The sequence below is a fragment of the Trachemys scripta genome, chromosome 9 (assembly GCF_013100865.1).
Source record: "Trachemys scripta elegans isolate TJP31775 chromosome 9, CAS_Tse_1.0, whole genome shotgun sequence".
Classification (NCBI taxonomy): Eukaryota; Metazoa; Chordata; order Testudines; family Emydidae; genus Trachemys; species Trachemys scripta.
This window is the reverse complement of record NC_048306.1, coordinates 12946775-12969606: the sequence shown is the minus strand read 5'-3', so window position 1 is coordinate 12969606 and position 22832 is coordinate 12946775. Positions and strand designations below refer to the sequence as shown.

Sequence of the window (22832 nt, the reverse complement as noted above, 5' to 3'; positions counted from 1 at the left end):
CACACAGCTCCAACTTTTACCCTAACTTGCATCCCTCTGGGATACACAAAGCAGGCCAGAATGGGACCCATGGGCAAAGACTGACATCACTGGAGAGATGAATCGGGCCTTCCCTCACTTGCCCAAGGCCCCCCACGAAACCTAGGGCACAGTCACAGACTAGAAGGCCAGAAAGGCCATTAGCTCAGGCCAGGGAATTTGTTCCAGCTCGGCCGGGGCAGAGCCCCGTGGTTCATCTCACTACGGGGGCTGCGCAAAGCCCGATCCCGGCGGGTCTCCATGGTTCCCGCTGCTTCTCGCGCCTGACCACCCTGGGCCCCTTGTTTCCCTGGCGGCGCGGCCCGGCCCGGCCCGGCACGGCGCGGGGCTCCTTCTCCCCCCTTCCCTGGGGACACCGGAACCCCCCGGTTAGTGGCGGACGAGGGGGGGGGCAGGAGCGAGCTCCCCGCTCCGGCCCGCGGCCCCGCTCGGCGGCTGGCTCCGGCGTGCGCCGCGCTCCGCCCCGAGCGGGGGGCGAACCCGGAAGTGCAGGTGGCCGATGGGGGCAGGCGGAGCGGCGGCCTGAGGGGTAAGAGCGACCGCTCCGGGGGCACTGGGCCGCCGCTTCCCGCCCGACCCGACCCGACCCGAGCGCGGCGCGGTTGGGCCCGGTGGGGCGGGGCCGCTAACTGTGGCAAGCGCTGGGCTGGGAGCTACTGGGGGCTGGGGGCGAAAGGGGGCCAGGGAGTGGGCTGGGCTGAAGGGGGCAGGGAGCTGGCTGGGGGCAGGCTGGGGGTAAAAGAGGGTCAGGGAACTGGCTGGGGGCAGGTTGGAGTGAAGGGGGACTGGGGGGCAGTGGGCTGTCTGGGGTTGGGGATGAAAGGGGGGCAGGGAGCTGGCTGGTTGGGGGATGCACCTATCAGGCGTTAATGGAGAAAAGGGACTAACTCTGGGAGGGTTAAGGACAGAAACTGCTGAGTCAAAGGTGTGCTTTGAGCTGTGTGGAGCAGGACACATTTCCCAGCCTGGTTAAGTGAACTGGCTGGGGAGCCTTCCTGTGGACAGGCCCCTGGCTGCAGACACCGTTTTCAACTCCATGTGGTGCTGGCATGCTTGGTTAGATCAGCAGCCTTTGAGGACGTGGTGCGGAAATCAATCTCTGTTGCAAGCAGCCCATAGCTACTAACACTTCCAGTGCTGCTAGCACCAGTTCATTCAAAACAGAGCTAGCAGTGGTGGGAAATAGGCCAACAATGTCCCTTGTTGAGACAAGATTTAAAGTAAAAACTCCAAGGAATATAGGGCTGGATCCTGCTCCCACTGACTCAGTGAGAATCCTGCCCATGGCTTCAGGTGGAGTAATAATAGATCCATAAATGGCTGGAAAATGATCCCCTATGCTACTTAACTTTCAATGGTAGTTTGACTCTAGCAGATAATCTCCCTCCTCTGCCCTTTGGCCACTAGCTCAGTGTCTGCTCTGGTGATGATCTCTCGATATGCATTTGCCTTCAGAAACTGAAAGATGAGGGTAGGTGTTTAGTAGTGAAAGCAGAGGTAGTCCCTATATTCTGTGAGCTATCCTTATGAGTAACCTGTTATTCTTGTTTGCCCTAGTATCTTTTTTTTTAATTGAATTGAATTTTCGTGCTTGTGAAATGTTCTGGTGTGATGGCACTGGATTGTGAAACCCACAATTCCTCACAGGCCACGTAGAGCAAGCTGCTTACCAATCTCCCTGTCCAGGAGAGACCACCTATGGGACAAGAAGGGACTTAAGTCTCCATGACCCATTCTATCCCTGATGTCTCTGCTGAGCTTGCTTCTAGGGTGCCGTTTATGGTATTTGTTGTGACACTTGTCTAATAGCTCGTAACTGTGACGATTTAATTAATTTCATATATTACCAACAGTCAGGAGTCTGACTTCTATTCCCTGCTAACCCGAGCTGGATTTGAACAAGTGTCCTGTTGGATCAAAGTATTGTTGTTATCTTGTGACAATTCCAATTAATGGGATCTATTTTTTCTAGGTGATTAAAAAAAATTAATTGCGATTAATTGCTCTGTTAAACAGTAATAGAATACCATTTATTTTAATTTTTTAAAATTTTGTTCTACATTTTCAAATATATTGATTTCAATTACAACACAGAATACAAAGTGTACAGTGCTCACTTCATATTACTTTTTTTTTTACAGTGCAAATCAAAAATAATTTTTCAATTCACCTAATACAAGTACTGCAGTGCAATCTCTTTATCATGAAAGTTGAACTTATAAATGTAGAATTATACACAAAAAACTGCATTCAAAAATAAAACAATGTAAAACTTTAGAGCCTGCAAGTCTACTCAGTCCTACTTCTTGTTCAGCCAATTGCTCAGACAAACAAGTTTGTTTACCTTTGCAGGAGATAATGCTGCCTGCTTCTTGTTTACTGCGTCACCTGAAAGTGAGAACAGGCGTTCTCATGGCACTGTTGTAGTCAGCATCACAAGATATTTATATGCCAGATGCGCTACAGATTCATATGTCTCTTCATGTTTCAACCACCATTCCAGAGGACATGCGTCCATGCTGAAGACAGGTTCTGCTCAATAAGAATCCAAAGCAGTTCAGACTGATGCATGTTCATTTTCATTATCTGAGTTACATGCCACCAGCAGAAGGTTGATTGTTCTTTTTTGGTGGTTTGGGTTCTGTAGTTTCTGCATCAGAGTGCTGCTCTTTTAAGACTTCTGAATGCATGCTCCACACCTTGTCCCTCTCAGATTTTGGAAGGTACTTCAGATTCTTAAACCTTGGGCCGAGTGCTGTAGCTATCTTTAGAAATCTCACATTGGTATCTTCTTTGTGTTTTGTCAAATCTGCAGTGAAAGTGTTCTTAAAATGAACAACATGTGCTGGGTCATCATCTGAGGCTGCTAAACATGAAATATATGGTAGAATGTGGATAAAACAGAGCAGGGGACATACAATTCTCCCTCAAGGAGTTCAGTCACAAATTTAATTAACGCATTATTTATTAACGAGTGTCATCAGCATGGAACCATGTCCTCTGGAATGGTGGCTGAAGCATGAAGTGGCATACAAATGTTTAGCATATCTGGCATGTAAATACCTTGCAATGCCGGCTACAAAAGTGCCATGTAAATGCCTCTTCTCACTTTCTGGTGACATTGTAAATCAGAAGAGGGTGGCATTATCTCCTGTAAATGTAAACACACTTGTTTGTCTTAGTGATTGGACTTTGTAGCCTCTGAAGTTTTACATTTTTTTTTGAGTGCAGTTATGTAACAACAACAAATGTAGCTTTTTAAGTTGCACTTTCATGACAAAGACAAATTGCACCACAGTAGTTGTATGAGGTGAATTGAAAAATACTATTTCTTTTGTTTATCATTTTTACACTGCAAATATTTGTAATATTTGATTTCAATTACAACACAGAATATAACATACACCTCTACCCCGATATAACGCTGTCCTCGGGAGCCAAAATATCTTACCGCGTTTTAGGTGAAACTGTGTTATATCGAACTTGCTTTCATCTGCCGGAGCGTGCAGCCCCGCCGCCCCGGAGTGCTGCCTTACCGTGTTATATCCGAATTTGTGTTATATCGGGTCGCATTATATCAGGGTAGAGGTGTATATGAAAATGTAGAGAAACATCAAAAATATTTAGTTTCAATTGATATTCTATTGTTTAACAGTGCAATTAAAACTGCAATTAGTCACGATTAATTTTTTAATTGGAATTAATTTTTGAGTTAATCGCGTGAGATAACTGTGATTGATCGACAGCCCTCCTTTTTTTTCTATCCAATAATGTCCAACATTAAGTGCCTTTAGTGGAATACTCATCAGTCATGTGGACAGAAGTAATTTTAGCTACTGGTACTGTTTACAGTTATCTAACTTTTCTTAGAGCTACTTGTATGGACTGTCCCTGTTTCTTGAAACTCTGTCATCATTGAGACCTCTTGTCTAAAACAGTTCATCAAATGAATGCTCCTGGCAACTCCAGTGCCCTAGATGAACTCCTTGTGTTGTTGGAGGAGGGAATTATTTTGACTTGTGCCATGACTGCCGCTTACTAAATGTAGTTTTCTTGTAGTACCCATCTCCATAGTATCTAAACCATATCTAAAAACATGACTTATTATTAAAAACAACCCCATCAGCTGGGAGTCTATATGCACTAGCAACAACCAGGAACACTTTAGGTATATACTAAAAAAACACATTGAAAGTTGAAGTCATAATCTTTGAGACCCTATTTTTGCCACTCCTTGTGGTCGACTGGCTTTTCCCATTCCTCTTCAGGATTGCACTTTTTAGCAGCTTTCTCAATGGCGTCTTCAGAATAGGTATTGATTTCTCCCCAATCATCTCTCAAAAGAGGTCAGAAGGCTCTTTCCTGAATGGACACAAAACAATGACCTTGCTTCACAACAATCTGAAATTCAAACAGTCTCATTAAGAATACAGAGATAAATCAAACTAAAACCAAGGAGACAGCACATGTAACACATCTAGCCCTGTACAAAGCAAGAATTAAGCTCACTAGGTACAATTTGTGCTGCTACAGTGAAATATGTAAGAACTTCTATTTCTAGGCTGTGCATCCTTCCGCTCCTTATTGCAAGGCCAGCTTGTGGGTGAGGCAGCTTCTCCCCCTCTCAAGGGCTGCCTTCTTCCTCTTGTCCTTTAAGATCCACGAAGAGACTTAGGTGTTTAAGTATCAGGTATAGGCACCTAAATCCCTGTTTTGGCTCCAGCGTGACCCACAAAATTCCTGCCAAACCCTGTAGGCGCCTAAACTCACTCAGCGCTGAAATTGTCAAGGTAAAAGTTCCCTGGGCACCAAGTTTCTGCTTCTGGGTATCCACTCTGCTGCTTCCCTCTAGGCAGCCAGACTCCTGTCTTCTGCCTAAACCCCACAGTGATTCACAAACCAGAGGAAGATAGGTGACCAAACGCTTAAATCACATGCAGGGCCTGATCCAGTCGGTGTACTCAGAGGCCTCCTATTGAACCAGATCCTCTTCAGTGGAGGTGGTGCTGCTGCTACCCACCTTGTTACCTTGAGCCTAGTGGTTAGAGCACTCACTGGGGATGTGGGAGACTGAGGTTCAATTCCCTCCTCTCTACCGGAGGGGGGAAAGAACTTGAACAGGGTCTCCCACCTCTCAGAAGAATGCTTGATTCACTGGTCTATGGGATATGCTGATGTGGGCGTTTTCCTGTTGAAGCTATTCCACTGTGGTTAAATAATGAAAGCATGGCTAGGCCAGGGGAAATCGACCTTGCGTCTCCCACCTCCGAGATGGATGCCCTAACCACCAAACTGCAAATTCATTTTCACTCTGTCCCAATGACTGTTTAAGTCAAATAAGCATCAGAATATCCCATAGCTCAGTGGTTAGACCACTCAGAGGTGGGAGCCAGATATATAAAAACCTTATTTTGTGTAGTGTCAGAAAGGGCAACATAACACCACTTAGGTCTTGCTTAGCACTTTTCATCAAAGTACCTTACAAAGGTGAGTAAGTATCATTATTCCTCCCCCTCCCCCATGGATGAAGCAACTTACCCTGCAGCAAAACTAGGAGTAGAACCCGGGTCAACTGAGGTTCAGTGCAGTGCTCTAGCCTCTGGCCCACACTATCTTCCTGCAGCAGTATTTTATAGGTGGTATTGGTGCAGGCTAGGACCCTGATGGAAGAGCCAGGCTTGTTCGTCCATTGGTATATTTGGATGATTATCCAAAAGCGATATAGTTTTTCTATATTACCTAAAAGAAATAGTATTAGACCTGATTTACAGAGGTACTGAGAACTCAACTTCCAGTAAAATAGGCCAATTAGGCCTATTCTAAACTTAAAAGTTTGCTTGTATAGTTCTATCAGTACACCCTTCTAGTGAAAATGCAGCTTACACCATCAAAAAAGTTCTTTTGATAGTATGGCTTATAGCAAGGGTGGCCAATCTGCGGCTGAGAAGGAGCCAGAATTTACCAATGTACTTTGCCAAAGAGCCACAGTAATACGTCACCAGCCTCCACCCCTATCTGCCGGCAGCTCTCACCAATCAGCGCCTGCTCCCCCCACCCACCACAATTAGCTGTTTCACGTGCGCAGGAGGCTGGGGGAGGGGGGAGGGAGTGAGGGCATGCAAGGCTTGGGGGAAGGGGTGGAATGGAGGCAGGGCTTGGGGCAGAGCAGGGGGTTGAGCAGTGAGCACCCCCCCACCACATTGGAAAGTTAACATCTATAGCTACGGCCCCCGGAACCAGTGCCTAGGTAAGGAGCCGCATATTAACCTCTGAAGAGCCACATTCAGCTCCGGAGACACAGGTTGGCCACCCCTGGCTTATAGCAATTCAGTGAACAAAATAAGGTGTACTTGCAAAAGCACTTTTATGCCGGTATAGAAATGTCATGGAACACCTCTAATTGACATTGCTATGCTGTCAGAAGATTCTAGTGTAGACATGGCCTTACTTTTCTAAGGTTTTATTGACCATATTGTTGCAATTTGTGGAAAAATGGATCATGGTTATGCACTGGACTGTTCTAGATTAGATGGCCAGCTGCACTCCACACCTTAGTCTTGTGGAAATTTACATTTTGTGCCAAGGTGAGAGGTAGCAAAACGACAGAAAATAGTAGTTTATCTCAAAGAACATTGGACCAATATAGCTGTGAACAGCCTTAACAGTGTTTGCTTTTTGAGGTAGTTGTGGTTTACGCAATAAATACCTGGGCTCTTCTAACAAGAATGGGATTCACCCTTACCCGTATAATGTACCAAAACTATATATATTTTTAATTTCAGAGATGAATTCCAATACAGGCAACTTTGCCTGACAAAGCTTTGGTCACCTCAATAGCAGCAATGCAGTGCTCCAGCCTCTGTTCTAGCGGCTGCTCGATGAGAATACTGATCTTTTTACCTGCAAGATCAGGCCCTCATGCTAACATCTTCTCTAAGAGAGCACGCAAGACCTGTTTCTTGTTGGTACTCTGATTCACTAGGCCGTTTCTTGCACCGAAGTCCACATCATCTTCAAAATACACACACACTGACTGGAGGCAAAGGGGCATTCCAAGAATAGTGGCTGTATAGAAGTGCTCTGCTCTCTTTTGGGTGTTTTGAATATTGTTTAAACTGGTCAGTCTCTTGAGCCCCTCTGTGTGTATATCTTTCTCTTGGTTTGAGCTGTATCTCTGATAAGATAATAGCTGAGGAAAAAAAATGTTTTCCAATTGCAGCAAGACCTATGGACCTGTATATGTGATCAGGTGCTGGCATTTGTTGTAAGGCAGTGTTTCCCAAACTTGGGACGCCGCTTGTGTAGGAAAAGCCCCCTGGCGGGCCGGGCCGGTTTGTTTACCTGCCACGTCCACAGGTCCGGCCGATTGTGGCTCCCACTGGCTGCGGTTCGCTGCTCCAGGCCAATGGAAGCTGCTGGAAGCGGCGGCCAGTACGTCCCTTGGTATTGATGCATGATTTCTTCACATTTGCTACATTTATGGACGTCTTAAACTATCGTTCCTCAGAGTCCAATCCAACCTTTCCTGTTTGTATTAACCTCATTCTGAGATCCAAGGTTAATTTTTTATTAACAGTGGCCCCAGTCTTGAGCCCACTGTATTAATGATTTCTACTCCAATCTCTTCACTCCAGGCAGTGTTTTGTTGTTAAGGGGTGCTTTTGCATTGTTTCAAGCCTAATCTTCCCAACTGGCTAAGATTGTGTGGTTTATCTGGTAAATTTGGTTGGGTTAAGATCTAGAGCTTGACTAACAGCATTTCTTTCTTGTCATAGATGGGTTCTATCAATATTACATTTCCTAATTTAGGAATATTCTATAAAAACCCATCTGTATATAAATGTCCGGTCTCCGGAATACTCTCATGAATTCAATTAGGATAACATATTTTGTGCTGTTAATATTGATTTCTGGATTCATCCACATGGATGATTTTATATATTTATACAAGCTAAATTGCAAGCATTTAGACAATATGAGATCAATTTTCCCTGTGTGAATAGATTGTATTACAGTGTATTGAGCTGAGAGCTACCTCTAATGGTACAGGTTTTAGACATTTCTTCTCAGTCTTTAACCAGTCATACATTTCACTGGTATTATTTCTTAGCCAATATAAGGTTTGTGTATTAGTACAAGCATTGTAATATAAGTCATTAGGCAAACAATATCTTTTCCTCATTTCTTGCTTCAGGATGTTTATATAGTTGTAAAGAGATAATTAGCATTTCCAGTTTTATTTTTAAGATAAATTAAAGATTAAAAAAAAGTTTTAGGCTGATTTAGCGGTTGGTTTAACCAGCAGTAAATTAACCTATTTTTCCCCTTTGTGAGAAGAGACGATCCAGTTAGATAAGGAAAGAACTGAAGACAAACTAGTCTGTACAAACATGTCAGAACCCCGGCCTTGATGGCATCTCAGTGGAATTCCACAAAGGTTACAAGAACAGTTAACAACCAGTTCTTATACATTTATGAATCAGCAGTGAAGGATAATTTATTAGCACAGAGTGTAAGAACTCATCTTATCTCACTGATTCCGATGTTTGAAAAGGCTGCTGAATAATGGATGAACGATCACCTGACTTCCCTAATAAAGATTGCAAAATCCTAGCTGAGGTACTTGCTAACATATTTCAGTCAAATCTGGTAAAACTTGTCCATTGGAAACAAGGCCATTTCAGAACAGGCTATCCAGCAATTGTGTCAGATTGCTCTTAGATTGATTAATTTATACATGGCCATAATACATAGAGCAAATTATTATTTAGTAATTTATCTAACCTAGTACAAGTAATGACTGCATTTTTCTTTTAACTGGAAAAGAATATTGGTGTTAGGAATCTATTTAACTTCATTTTTGTTTGGTTACTGTTTTTAATCCTTCCTGTGCCGTTGGTACACAGATGTGGGAGAATGTGTTCCAGGGGTTTTGTCTTGACTTACTGATCTCTCTTGAGGCTATGACAGCCATGTTGCTGTAGAATGTTGACTCTTGTTTTTATATTAGTTTGATGATAGAAAATCTGGAGTTAGCATCTTTTGATGATACATCTTACTAGGTATATTTATTCAAACACAATTTATTTGCATTATAATTTAAATTATAGACTAGTATAAATGTACAGTATAATTTTTCTTAATTTAATCTGAATGTTAAATGAAATTATATCCCAAGATAGTCACTTACATTTTGCACTAGAGGATATTTTTATCCTTTTTACTCCATGTCTTTTAGCTTAACATGGTTTTAATTGTTTTTCTAAAGGGTATTGGACACAATGACAATCACTGTAGTGTATGATAACTCGGAAGCTATGGAGCTCTGTGCTTCTCAGCATCTGTATCTTAAACCAGTAGCAAAACTGACTATCAATGTGGTGTTTCCAGAACACACAGAATCTGCCCGATCTTTCTCTAAGTGGGAAGTGATGGACAAGCTGAAGAACATGATTTGTCCAGACCAGTTCACTACTGTTAGGGTTTCAAAGAGCACTAAGGATTTCATTCGATTTGAGGGAGAGGCAGAAAATAAAAAGTTGATCCTCACCCTTAAGGAAAAACTGCATGGAAAGGTAATAAAACTGAATGGTTTTAAAGATGACTTGAAGGTGATGGCCACCGAGGCACAAGCTGACTTTCCAACTCCACAAGAGTGGGCATCTTACCTGAATAAAAGAGAGATTACGAATGAAGACCTTACTGAGCAAACTGCTGATATTCCTGATTGCATCTATTTTGAAGGTTTGCCATGTAAATGGTTTGCACTAAAGGGCTCAAATAGTGAAAAGCCGAGTGAAGATGTTTTAAGAGTGGTGTTCGAAAGCTTTGGAAAGATTAAGAACATAGATATCCCTATGCTTGATCCTTATAGAGAAGAAATGGTGGGAGGAAATTTAAATAACTTCCTTTTTGGAGGTCTACAGACATTTGAAGCTTTTGTCCAGTACCAAGAGTACACGGCTTTTGTGAAAGCTATGGAGTCACTTAGGGGAATGAAGCTGATGTTTAAAGGGGATGATGGAAAAGCTCTGGCATGTAACATGAAGGTAAGCATCACTGGCTGTATCTTTTGATACTGCCAATGCTATATTTGCCCAAATACACTACCATAAAGACTTCTATAGTAGTCAAATATTAGAAATGGTATAGCAGAAAAGTATAAAATTCCCTGGCCCAACCAAGACTTATCTGCTGAGACTGCCATGAAGATCATTACTGCTATTTGAAATCCTAATTAAAAAAAAAAAGACAAATTGGGAACTTTTTGCTCGCCAGTGTAAACATTTAATTGATGGATACTTGAGGTGGGAATTTAGACCTGGAGCACTGCTGTTTGGGAGAGGGAATAGATGGATGGCTCTCGCAGCTATTCATCCTCATAGTTCCCCACCTAGCAAATAAAGCTGTGGCTTTTTTGGCGGGCCGTTCTCACTGAGTTAAGGCTCACAGATGAGCCAGCCACAAGGCTGTCTCTTCAGAAGCAGCATTCACTCTGCATCAAGTTTGCATCAAGATTTTGGTTTGTATGGATTTGCTGCTTGGTTGACTATTGTTGACCTCTCAATCCAGATTTTAGTGAAGATTTTAATCCTTCAGTATGACTGACCTGGAAAAAGTATTGTTGATTTCCTGAAACATTTTTCTCCACTGGTAAAATAAAAGTGAAAAGTTATTAAGTTTATGAATCAATTGGATGAACACTGGAGCTGAGAGGGATGCAGTCAAGGCCTGGAAGAGCTGTTCTGAAGACATTGTTTTCTGCATTGGTGAACCCCAAGCAGTGTCAGCAATAGCCTTCCTTTCTGCCTTTTTTACAAAAAATGTTCATAGTTACTTTGAACCTGTACTAGCAGGATGTATCATTGCTTCTCGTGGCACTTTGCTTTGATTAAGGTGGATATAGTGAACAGTTTTGGAGGATGGATTTGTTTGGGGCATACCCTGTGTTATGCTGTGAAAGGAAATTGGAGATCTGCATGCGTACAAAAGTTCATAGCTGCTTAGCAGCGTTCATCTAAAAGTCGGATTTAGTCATTGAGATAAGCCTGGTTCCAAGTATTTTGCTCAGCACAAAGCATGTAAATTATCTATGATTCTTGAATATGTAGCAGTCATTACACAATGGTTTAGAAATCATGCTCCAAATAACTTGGTTTCCCAGCTTGGATAAAGTGCTGTTTGCCTGGATGTTTTCTTTTAATGTGCCCACATTGAGTTAAACAGTTCTCAACAGACAGCCTCCCCTGCTGTACCAACCAGCCAACTGTAATCCACTGATTGCCTGTAGTCAGGCAAATGCTTGACCAAGAAATTGTGGCTCATACAGTGCACTGAAAATAAGTAAACTCTGGCAATCTGTCAGAGAGAGGGAATTCTACGCTAGGAACTCTCCACTGAAAATGCCCAAAACTGAACATCTACAAGCCATCAAAGGCGTATTATCACAGTTTATGAGCCTCTAATGGCACAGGGTAAGGTGACATTTGGAGTAATGCTCATAGTAACGTTTGAGAATAGGAGATAGCTATTAGGTGAATTCTGCAGGTCATATTCCAGTCTGCTCCACTAAAAAGCAGCAGAAAGAAACACTCATGTTTCAAATATAATTGTGCAGAAATAGATTAGAGACTTTCTAAGTTGTATAGGCTGTTTGTATTTTATTTGTGTAAATAAGGTGATCCAGTAGATTGACAAGTTTTTCGTCTTTTTTAGGACTGTTGATTAATCGCAGTTAACTCACGTGATTAACTCAAAAAAATTAATCATGATTAATTGCAGTTTTAATCGCACTGTTAAACAATAGAATACCTATTGACATTTATTAAATATTTTGGATGTTTTTCTATATTTTCATATATATTGTATTCTGTGTTGTAATTGAAATCAGTGGATATTATTTTTTATTCCAAATATTTGCACTGTAAAAATGATAAACAAAAGAAATAGTATTTTTTAATTCACCTCATACAAGTACTGTAGTGCAATCTCTTTGTCGTGAAAGTGCAGTTTACAAATGTACACTTTTTTTGTTACATAATTGCACTCAAAAATAAAACAATGTAAAATTTTAGAGCCTACAAGTCCACTCAGTCCTACTGCTTGTTCGGCCAATCGCTTAGACAAGCAAGTTTGTTTACATTTACAGGAGATAATGCTGCACTCTTCATATTTACGTCACCAGAAAATGAGAATAGGCATTTGCATGGCACTTTACTAGCTGGCATTGCAAGGTATTTACGTGCCACATATGCTAAACATTCATAGGGGGAGGGATAGCTCAGTGGTTTGAGTGTTGGCCTGCTAAACCCAGGGTTGTGAGTTCAATCCTTGAGAGGGGCATTTAGGGATCTGGGGCAAAAATCTGTCTGGGAATTGGTCCTGCTTTGAGCAGGGGGTTGGACTAGATGACCTCCTGAGGTCCCTTCCAACCCTGATATTCTATGATTCTATGATTCTATATGCCACTTCATGCTTCAGCCACCATTCCAGAGGACGTGCTTCCATGCTGATGACGCTCATTAATAAAATAATGCGTTAATTAAATTTGTGACTGAACTCCTTGGGGGAGAATTGTATGTCCCCTGCTCTGTTTTACCCACGTTCTGCCATATATTTCATATTCTAGCAGTCTCGAATGATGACCCAGCACATGTTGTTCATTTTAAGCTCACACTCACTGCAGATTTGATAAAACGCAAAGACGATACCAATGTGAGATTTTTAAAGATAGCTACAGCACTTGATGCAAGGTTTAAGAATCTAAAGTGCCTTCCAAAAGGCACTGAGAGGGACGAGGTGTGGAGCATGCTTTCAGAAGTCTTAAATGAGCAACACTCCGATGCGGAAACTACAGAACCCGAACCACCAAAAAAGAAAATCAACCTTCTGCGTCTGACTCAGATAATGAAAATGAACATGCGTCGGTTGCACTGCTTTGGATTGTTATCGAGCAGAACCAGCAGTGCGAGTAGGCCGGCAACCTATTTATAGTCAGTACAGCGTACCCGAAAAAACACAGCAGCAGGAGAGGGTTGGGGGGCGGGGCTGGAGGTTCTGCTCCTTTCCCCGCTGGGAGGGGCAGCAGCGGGGAAAGGAGCAGAATGCCGGCAGCTCCTCTGGTGGCTCTACTGCTGGCTCCCACCTTCGCTCCCCCCCAGCCCTGTCTCCGGCGCAGCAGGAGGAGGACAGACCCCCCCCCGCTCCAGGTAACATGGGATGGATGTGGGGAGGGGACAAGGAGAGCATGGGGGCCCTGGGCAGGGAGGAGTCACATGGAGGGTCACATGGGGAGGTCACGTGCCCCCCTTAGCTGGTGCGTCTCCCCCCTCTCCCTCCCGTACCGGTAAGACATGGATTTTACTTGCACCACTGAGCAGAACACATCATCAGCCTGGACGCATGTCCCCTGGAATGGTGGTTGAAGCATGAAGAGACATATGAATCTTTAGTGCATCTGGCATATAAATATCTTGTGATGCCGGCTACAACAGTGCCATGAGAACGCCTGATCTCACTTTCAGATGACAACATAAACAAGAAGTGGGCAGCATTATCTCCTGCACATGTAAACAAACTTGTTTGTCTGAGCGATTGACTGAACAAAAAGTAGGACTGAGTGGACTTGCAGGATCTAAAATTTTACATTGTTTTATTTTTGAATGCATTTTTTTTGTACATAAATCCACATTTGTAAGTTTAAGTTCATGATAGAGATTGCACTGAAGTACTTGTATTAGGTGAATTGAAACATACTATTTCTTTTGTTTTTTTACAGTGCCAATACTTGTAATCAAATATAAAGTGAGCATTGTACGCTTTGTATTCTGTGTTATAATTGAAATCAATATATTTGAAAAGACAGAAAACCAAAAATATTTAAATAAATGGTATTCTATTATTGTTTAACAGTGCAATTAATCACAATTAATTTTTTTAATCGCACGATTAATTATAATTAATTTTTTAATGACTTGACAGCCCTAGTCTCTTTCTAATTCATGAACAATCCTGCCTTCTGATTCGGTTTCTTCTGGAACAGGTGACTTTTGATACAACCAAACATTTCAGCAAAGGAGCTATCAAAAAGAGAAGGCTGGAAAGACAAAAGCTGCAAGAGCTAGAGCAAGAAAGAAAAAGGGAAAAAAAGAGAGAGGAAGAGGAGGCTGCAAGGTGAGAAACTTGTTTTGAATGTGTGTTCTACCTTTTTAAAATTTACTCTCGTGTCTTGCTCCCAACAAAATCTCAAGAGAGGAGCACCCAATACAATACCCCCGAACCTAGATAATGTTAAGGGTTAGATAATGTTAAACTGAAAGCTGAATATTGTCTAATTCATATGGTGTAACAAAACAAAACAAAAAAAAAGCACAATACCGTCAATTGTGTAGATGTCACATAAAGGTAACTAGATTAAGAGAGGAGTAGTAGACCTACGCAGTGTATAGAAAAAGGGGATTGTGATTGGAGAAGTGGTCTGGAGCTGTCTAGACATCTGCTGGATCCTCTCAATTAAAAACACTATGTGCCTTCGTTGCTCCCTCACTTGTATCTCTCCTCTTACAGATCCAGGATTTGTTTTTCTTTCAATCACTCTAGTAATCTATCAAACTCCATTGAAAAGTTTGTTTTAAACTGCGTGAAGGCCTAAGGAGTCTTTTCTGCAGTGGAACTGTAGCTCAGTAAATAGCTGAGACAAGATCAGCCCAGGAAGGTGACAAACCATCCTTCTGGCCATGTTTCCAGTGGCTGAACATAGGGTTACAGAAATGTATTGACTGCTCAAAGATTAAAGGTAAATCTTAGATCAGTTGTATCACTCAAAGTGGTCCTCACCAGATCACTGATGATGTGTGCTGTAGTTGGAAAGGGCAGCAAAACAGCATGTTTTAACAGAGAGGGTAACCTATGGTCAGTTTGGATATCTGCTTAATCATAGAATCCTAGATATGTAGGGCTAGAAGGGACCTGAGGAAACCTAGGAAGCCTGGTGGCTTGAGATCTTGTTTGTAGTATTATTTCATAATTGCTGTAACACCACAAAGTAATAATATTCAGCCTAGCTGTGTCCTGAAGTAAAATTAATATACAGTATAGAACACGTGACAAGATTCCACATGCCTCAGTGTTGACTGGAGAGTCCCAGTGCATAAGCGATCCCCCATCATTGCTATCATCTTGAAGGCAGTGTTGTCAGATGTATCGGAACAACTATCACACTGTATTAAGTTCCTACTTCTATAGGGAGCATTTAGGATCCACCCTATCTGCCACTGGACATTATTCTATGAATATATCCATTGATGTAGGAACGAGAGTCGAAATGCTAAATTTAGCAATTCTGATGCAATATCTCTAAATCTGTCACCAAACTTAATACCCGTATTATTTGAATTTTTCTTTAAAATATTTAATGGTTATACATTGACTTCTAGGAGAGTTTTGCCTGCATACGGAATGCAGGATTAGGTCCAAAAGTTTGTGAACCTTAGTTATTGGTGTTAACTGAAAATGAAGGAGAAGGGGGCAAATCATTCTCTAGCGGTGACCTGGAAGAGACTATAATATGAACAACCTGTATATTCTTTAGTGAGAGAGAGATTATTATTAGAAGAGTCTTAAGAGTACAAGAGAAACTCAAACTGTCCTAAATCTTTGCATCTATTGGATGTATGTTGGTTGTATGCCATTGACTTAAAAACCTACCTAGGCACAAGGATGTCTTGATTGTAACAGCAAATCGATTCCTAGCATCGAGTCACTTGCTGTTAGCACACTAAAATCCTACTTTTTACCCTCCAGGGGTTAACATGTAAAATGAGTGTCATCTAAATTGTCCCATATTAATAATTACCTAGAAAAAGACGTGATGATGAAAAAATTGCTCGAGAAAGAAAAAGGAAGGCTAAGCTCAAGAGGAGAGAACCCAGGCAGATAGATCGGGATGAGAAACGCCCAAGAAAGCAGCAGAAGGTAACAGCTGAAGAAGAGCAGAGGCCAGAGAATATGCCTGAATGGGAAGAGAGGAAATATCTACTAGCTCAGAGAAGAGTGGAGTCTATAAGGCTGCTTACAGTGCTGTTAAGCCGAGTAAAAGTAAGAATATTTTTTAAAAATATTCTGTTTTAAAGGATGTTTAGTAGAGCTTGAAACATTTACCAGATAGCTGATGGCCAGAGGCTGATGAGAAGAATGACTTGGAGTTGGGGAAATGCTAGCAAGGCCTAATAGCAAACCCCTAGCGTTAATCTATCCCTTCTTCATAGAGTCATAGACTTTAAGATTAGAATGATTGTCTAGTCTGACCTCCTGCACAACACAGGCCACAGAATCTCACCCACCCACTCCCGCAACAAACCCCTAACCTATGTCTGAGCCATTGAAGTTCTCAAATCATGGTTTAAAGACTTCAAGGTGCAGAGAATCCTCCAGCAAGTGACCCGTGCCCCACACTGCGGAGGAAGGCGAAAAAACCCCAGGGCCTCTGCCAATCTGCCCTGGAGGAAAATTCCTTCCCGACCCCAAATATGGCGATCAGCTAAACCCTGAGCATGTGGGCAAGACTCACCAGCCAGACACCCAGGAAAGAATTCTCTGTAGTAACTCAGATCCCACCCCATCCAACATCCCATCACAGGCCATTGGGCATATTTACCTGCTAATAATCAAAGATTAATTAATTGCCAAAATTAGGCTATCCCATCATACCATCCCCTCCATAAACTTATCAAGCTTAGTCTTGAAGCCAGATATGTCTTTTGCCCCCACTGCTCCCCTTGGAAAGCTGTTCCAGAACTTCACTCCTCTGATGGTTAGAAATCTTCGTCTAATTTCAAGTCTAAACTTCCTGATGGCCAGTTTATATCCATTTGTTCTTGTGTCCACATTGGTACTGATCTTAAATAATTCCTCTCCCTCCCTGGTATTTATCCCTTTGATATATTTATAGAGAGCAATCATACCTCCCCTCAGCCTTCTTTTGGTTAGGCTAAACAAGCCAAGCTCTTTGAGTCTCCTTTCATAAGACAGGTTTTCCAGTCCTCAGATCATCCTAGTAGCCCTTCTCTGTACCTGTTCCAGTTTGAATTCATCCTTCTTAAACATGGGAGACCAGAACTGCACACAGTATTCCAAATAAAGTCTCACCAGTGCCTTGTATAACGGTACTAACACTACCTTATCCCTACTGGAAATACCTCGCCTGATGCATCCCAAGACCGCATTAGCTTTTTTCACGGCCATATCACATTGGCGGCTCATAGTCATCCTGTGATCAACCAATACTCCAAGGTCCTTCTCCTCCTCTGTTACTTTCAACTGATGAATCCCCAGTTTATAACAAAAATTCTTGTTATTAATCCCTAAGCGCATGACCTTTCACTTTTCACTATTAAATTTCATCCTATTATTATTACTCCAGTTTACAAGGTTATCCAGATCTTCCTGTATGATATCCCAGTCCTTCTCTGTATTGGCAATATGTCCCAGCTTTGTATCATCCACAAACTTTATTAGCACACTCCCACTTTTTGTGCCAAGGTCAGTAATAAAATGATTAAATAAGATTTGTCCCAAAACCGATCCGTGAGGAACTCCACTAGTAACCTCCCTCCAGCCTGACAATTCACCTTTCATTATGACCCGTTGTAATCTCCCCTTTAACCAGTTCCTTATCCACCTTTCAATTTTCATATTGATCCCCATCTTTTCCAATTTAACTAATAATTCCTTGTGTGGAACTGTATCAAATGTATTACTGAAATCGAGGTAAATTAGATCCACTGTGTTTCCTTTGTCTAAAAAAATCTGTTACCTTCTCAAAGAAGGAGATTAGGTTGGTTTGGCACGATCTACTTTTTGTAAAACCTTGTTGTATTTTGTCCCAATTACCATTGACCTCAATGTCCTTAACTACTTTCTCCTTCACATTTTTTTCCAAGACCTTGCATACTACAGATGTCAAACTGACAGGCCTGTAGTTACCCGGGTCCGTTTTTTTCCCTTTCTTAAAAATAGGAACTATGTTAGCAGTTCTCCAATCATACGGTATAACCCCGGAGTTTACAGATTAATTTGCATATGAACATAAGGGAAAAGGTGTTGAGATTCTGTCCCTGCTTGAGACTTCATCTTTTGTATCAGTCTCTGTCCAGTAGGTGTCTGGTAAATTGAATCAGTTCCCTGGTTCTCATTACCATGCTGAAAAGAAGAAGGGCTATTTCTATTATAATCCTGCCCCAGCATCCTGTGACATAGTCTCTGCTATTTTTGGGCCCTCTTGTCCCATAAATAGCTCCAATTATTGCCTCTGCTGCTCAGAGCTTCCCAGTAGCAGAGTAAAATTGATATGCATCCTGTAAGTTTCACTGCTGCCCAGGGAATACAGCATATCCAAAGTGAGGCTAACACACCTTTTGTCAGTTTCACTCTGCTGATGCTTTGGGAAAATCAGAGCAGGAGAGGCAGTACTGGAAGTGTTTGTCTACATGCTCACTACGTTGATTTGCATTTGAAGGATTATCTTCTTAGCTACATGGACTAGAAACTTTTAAAAATTAAAGCTTAAATACTGCAGTAATTAAGATAGGCGCCATCACTTGCCAGGGAAAGCTTACTACTGGCCACTGGCAAGTGGATTTTTTCAACCCCTGATGTTTAATATTTCTTACAGTACTTAGGAATCCCCATCAACAAGCACTAGCCAGAGACCACACCAGCCAATCTGTGTGAGTTAGTGCTCTTCAAAACTAACTGGCAGCAGAACATTTTAAATTTTGCAGAAGGTGGGGGTGTCTTAAACAAACCTTTTTTAAAGGGTGAGGAACTAGACAGAAAAGATTTGGAGAGAGATGTAGGGCCTTTTAATCCCTTGGTGTCATCACCTGTAAAGTTTAATATTAGTTATCATATTTGCAGCTGTTACAAAATAGAGTAATTTAAAGCAGTTTAATAATTCTCAGATAAGATATTCAATTTACAAAAGTGCAGCACTTTACTTTAACAGAATTAGTGAAGTTAGTGCAATGCTATAGTCCAGGGGTAGGCAACCTATGGCACGTGTGCCGAAGGTGGCATGCGAGCTGATTTTCAGTGGCACTCACACTGCCCGGGTCCTGGCCACAGGTCCAGAGGGCTCTGCATTTTAATTTAATTTTAAATGAAGCTTCTTAAACATTTTACAAACCTTATTTACTTTACATACAACACTAGGTTAGTTATATATTATAGACTTATAGCACGAGACCTTCTAAAACCGTTAAAATGTATTACTGGCACGTGAAACCTTAAATTAGAGTGAATAAATTAAGACTTGGCACACCACTTCTGAAAGGTTGCCGGCCTCTGCTATAGTCTAAGTGGGTGACTAAAATGATTTTTGTAGTGGATCAAATCAGGTAAAAGCAGCAAGGTTAGCTCAATATAGCCAATGACTTTTATTGAAAGGGCAAATATTCTAGCTAATTAAGGACCCAATCCTGTGACACAGTGAATACCCTCAACTTTCACAGGAGAGCTGCAGAACCTTGTATGATCATGGCCTGAATTAGATACAGTAGGTAAATTCTGCCCTCATTTATACCTGACTTGAGCAAAGTTGCATTGCCTGTATGTTAGTTCACAATTTAGTTCGGTATAGTTTCTCTGTACAAATTTTGTCTGTTACATTCACACTGTAATTTTCTCTGATTTTATTTGAAGGATTTTGCACAGTTGACCAGCCAAAAAGTGGAGCCCTTGCTGTACTCTGAAGAAATAAGAAAGGATTGCTTTCCTGAGACGGAGTTCCAAAATGCACAGACAGAGCAGAGAGAATCCCGTTATCTTCTACACAAAGAACTGAAGGATAAGAAAAAATTTAGCTGTCAGTTCTTCCAAACGGATAACACCTCTTTTAGTGAGGAAGAGGTGCCAAGTAATCTACCTGCCTCACCTTGTCATCTGGTGAGAACGATCTTAAATGATCCAACTGCAGCAGCAAGCACTGGTAAATTAACTGGCAGGGATGAGTACAGCTCCCCTGGCTGTGGGTCTTTACAGATTACAGTTACTCAAGACTGCAAGGTTATAGAATCCCTTGAGAGAGAAGACTGTCCTCCTTTGAAGACAGTACACTCTGGAAAAGTGTCTGGTACAGGGTACTGCAAAAAGCAAAAGATTTATGAAACTGACGAGTTTATACATTATTTATTAAACTATTATCAAACTCCAAGCTACGCACGTGTCTGCCTAGAGCCAAAAAGCACCGTTAGCAAGTCTTGGTGGCAGAGGATAGTGTCTGATAATGGGAATGGCTTTCAGATCAACTTGAAGAACAAATATGGGGGACGCTTTACAGAAGTGAGTTTTGTACAAAACCCCGACAAGGGAAATTGTAGCGGGGATGATAATTATAGATGGGAGATCACGATTCGGAAATCTGAGCCTACAGAGAGTGTGTCAAAAAACAACTCCTATTCTGGAGGGTTTACAACAAAGTTCCAAGTACAGTGGAATGACTCACTTGATATCGCTAATCTACCATATGCTGAATTTAATAATTCTTCTTTTGGAGGCATTAATACTAGTCATGATAAAAAATCCAAAGACGACAATAACAGAAGAGAAGTTGCCCCACCATACACACCCTCAGGCTCTGCATACAAATTCAGGGATTTAATGGAAGAGATCAGTAGTGATTCTGAGTATTTTAGTGAGGCAAAGAGAACAGAAAGAAGATATAAAGATGTTTACAGTGATGGCAATAAAACATGGTCCCTCCCAAGAGAGATGGAGAGAAAATTCCTTGTCTGTGTTAAAAACGTAGGTCAAAATTATCCAGAAAATGAATCCAGCAAATGTAGCTTCTGTTCAAATTCTGCCCCTGGTGGCTTGACAAAGCAGTGTAGACATAAGCTTAAAAAATCACACAAGAGATGCAGTAGTAAATTGAGTCACGAAGGGCGAAAAAGTGAGTGGAAATCCAATGAAGAGGCGATAAATACCCCCAAAAAGAAGAAAAAGAGAAAAAAGCCCTCCCCTGACATTTTACCTGATGAACATGGCTTCTCTGAAATGGAGAGTTGGAGACAGTTGGAATCTCTAAAAAAGATACAGAGAAAATGTAGCAAAATGTTCCACCATAAGATGAAATTCAAAACTCTTCATGTGATGGCAGCAGCATCAAAAGAGGCCATCCATGATGATGCCTCTCTGCTTCAGAGATCTCGCCAAAGGGCCGGTGAGGTGGGGGAAGTGAAATAGAACCAAGACGACACTCCTCAGTTTGACAGGTTTAAGGATTCTGTGCAGAATTATGGTTACTGACACAATCACTCTGGCAGTCAAGCTCACCTAACGGTTGAAAGTAGTTTAGAAGGAGGAGACGCTGATTCCTCTGACCCCTAAAGGGCTTGACAGTCGTTTAGTACAGCAGCACTCTTTGGGGTGGGAGACTGGACCACAGCACCACGCCTGGTCCCTGCAGGATGCCTGTTTGCATTTGGGTGGCTGTGAGAGTATGCTGTAGCTACACCCCTACGCAGCCAGGTTAGAAACGGCCTGGAGATATCACCTTTGTCTGGGTGCTGGTTCTCCTGGTGGCAGAAGCCACTGTCATTCTTATTTATCCTGACCTGGGAACCTAAGAAATCCTGCCACTGAAGTGGAGCAAGAAGAGGCTCCCAAGGACCTGGGCTAAGGTTTAAATTAATAAAAGGGGAGAGTAGGGGACCAATCAGCTCCCCTCCTTCTCTGGTTGGCCAATGGATGAGAGCCTCTGGAGGAGGGGTCATCCTGCATTCCTCCAGCATCTGCTCCCCACTGCCTTCTGGGGCTGTCCCAATCACGGCCAGCAAGTTTCCACCTGTTGAGCTAGGTGAGTTGCAGTCTTCTCATGGCAGTGAAAGATTTGCAAAGAATGATGTAAAAGCTGAAAAGTAGAATCTTTGACCACCTAACTGGATGGCAATGTATCTCTCTCGAATACATGCACAATAGCAAATCTAGGCCTATCCTGTTATGCTTGTTAAGATTTATTGGGGATAAGCAGTGCACACTCACCAGCTCATCACATTTTGGAAGGAGAATATGTGCAATTCTGAAGATCAGTAAAATAATGTGGTGGCTAAAACTGCAGTTCTAGAGACACATTACTGTGGAAAAACTGAGAAAGAACACAATGTACAGCACAGATGGGGATGAACATACTGTTCAAACTGACTGAGGCACTGTACATTTGGCCTTCTGATCTCCCAACAGGAATGAAATAATTCTCCCTTTTGGCTTTCCCCTTTGAATCTTGATTCAGTCTATTATGCTTTAGCTACATGGCTGCATCACTCCAGCATCTTTTTCTGGGAAAATCTCCTTCAAATAACTTGTTTTTCCTCCTTATCTACAGGAGATGAGAGGAAATTAACACTGAGGAAAGAGATGGATGCAGATGTTGGAGGATGTCCTGTTGAGTTAATCTAGACAAATCCATGCTCTGATGCTGCCTGTGGAGCAGAACCCAAAAGAGAATGCTGAATAGTTGCTAGCTAATGGCAATGGGGTCTTGAAGCTGCTCACAAAAGTCCCCCCCAGCCCCAAAAGGCCTTTTATATGGCTCTAAGAAGTGAACTGTAAGGTCAGGTCTTTAGTGCAGTGGTTCCCAAACTTGTTCCACCACTTGTGCAGGGAAAGCCCCTGGCGGTCCGGGCCGGTTTGTGTACCTGCCGCGTCCACAGGTTTGGCCGATTGTGGCTCCCAGTGGCCGCGGTTCGCTGCTCCGGGCCAATGGGAGCTGCTGGAAGCGGTGCGGGCCGAGGGGCTCT

The 22832-nt window shown here is 42.2% G+C and overlaps 1 protein-coding gene across 2 annotated transcripts; it reads left to right on the top strand.

Moving 5' to 3' along the window:
* The first annotated feature begins 500 nt into the window (after positions 1-500).
* Positions 501-22760, top strand: LOC117882898 (A-kinase anchor protein 17B). Of its 2 annotated transcripts, none has more exons than XM_034781766.1 (5): positions 501-568; positions 9308-10088; positions 14081-14211; positions 15897-16134; positions 19738-22760. In XM_034781766.1, the coding sequence occupies exons 2-5, from the start codon at positions 9321-9323 to the stop codon at positions 21277-21279; spliced, it is 2679 nt and encodes an 892-aa protein (XP_034637657.1). In that variant the 5' UTR covers positions 501-568; positions 9308-9320; the 3' UTR covers positions 21280-22760. The 2 variants fall into 2 exon arrangements, with proteins under 2 accessions (XP_034637657.1, XP_034637658.1); XM_034781767.1 differs by lacking the exon at positions 501-568 and adding an exon at positions 6220-8658.
* The last annotated feature ends 72 nt before the right edge of the window (positions 22761-22832 follow it).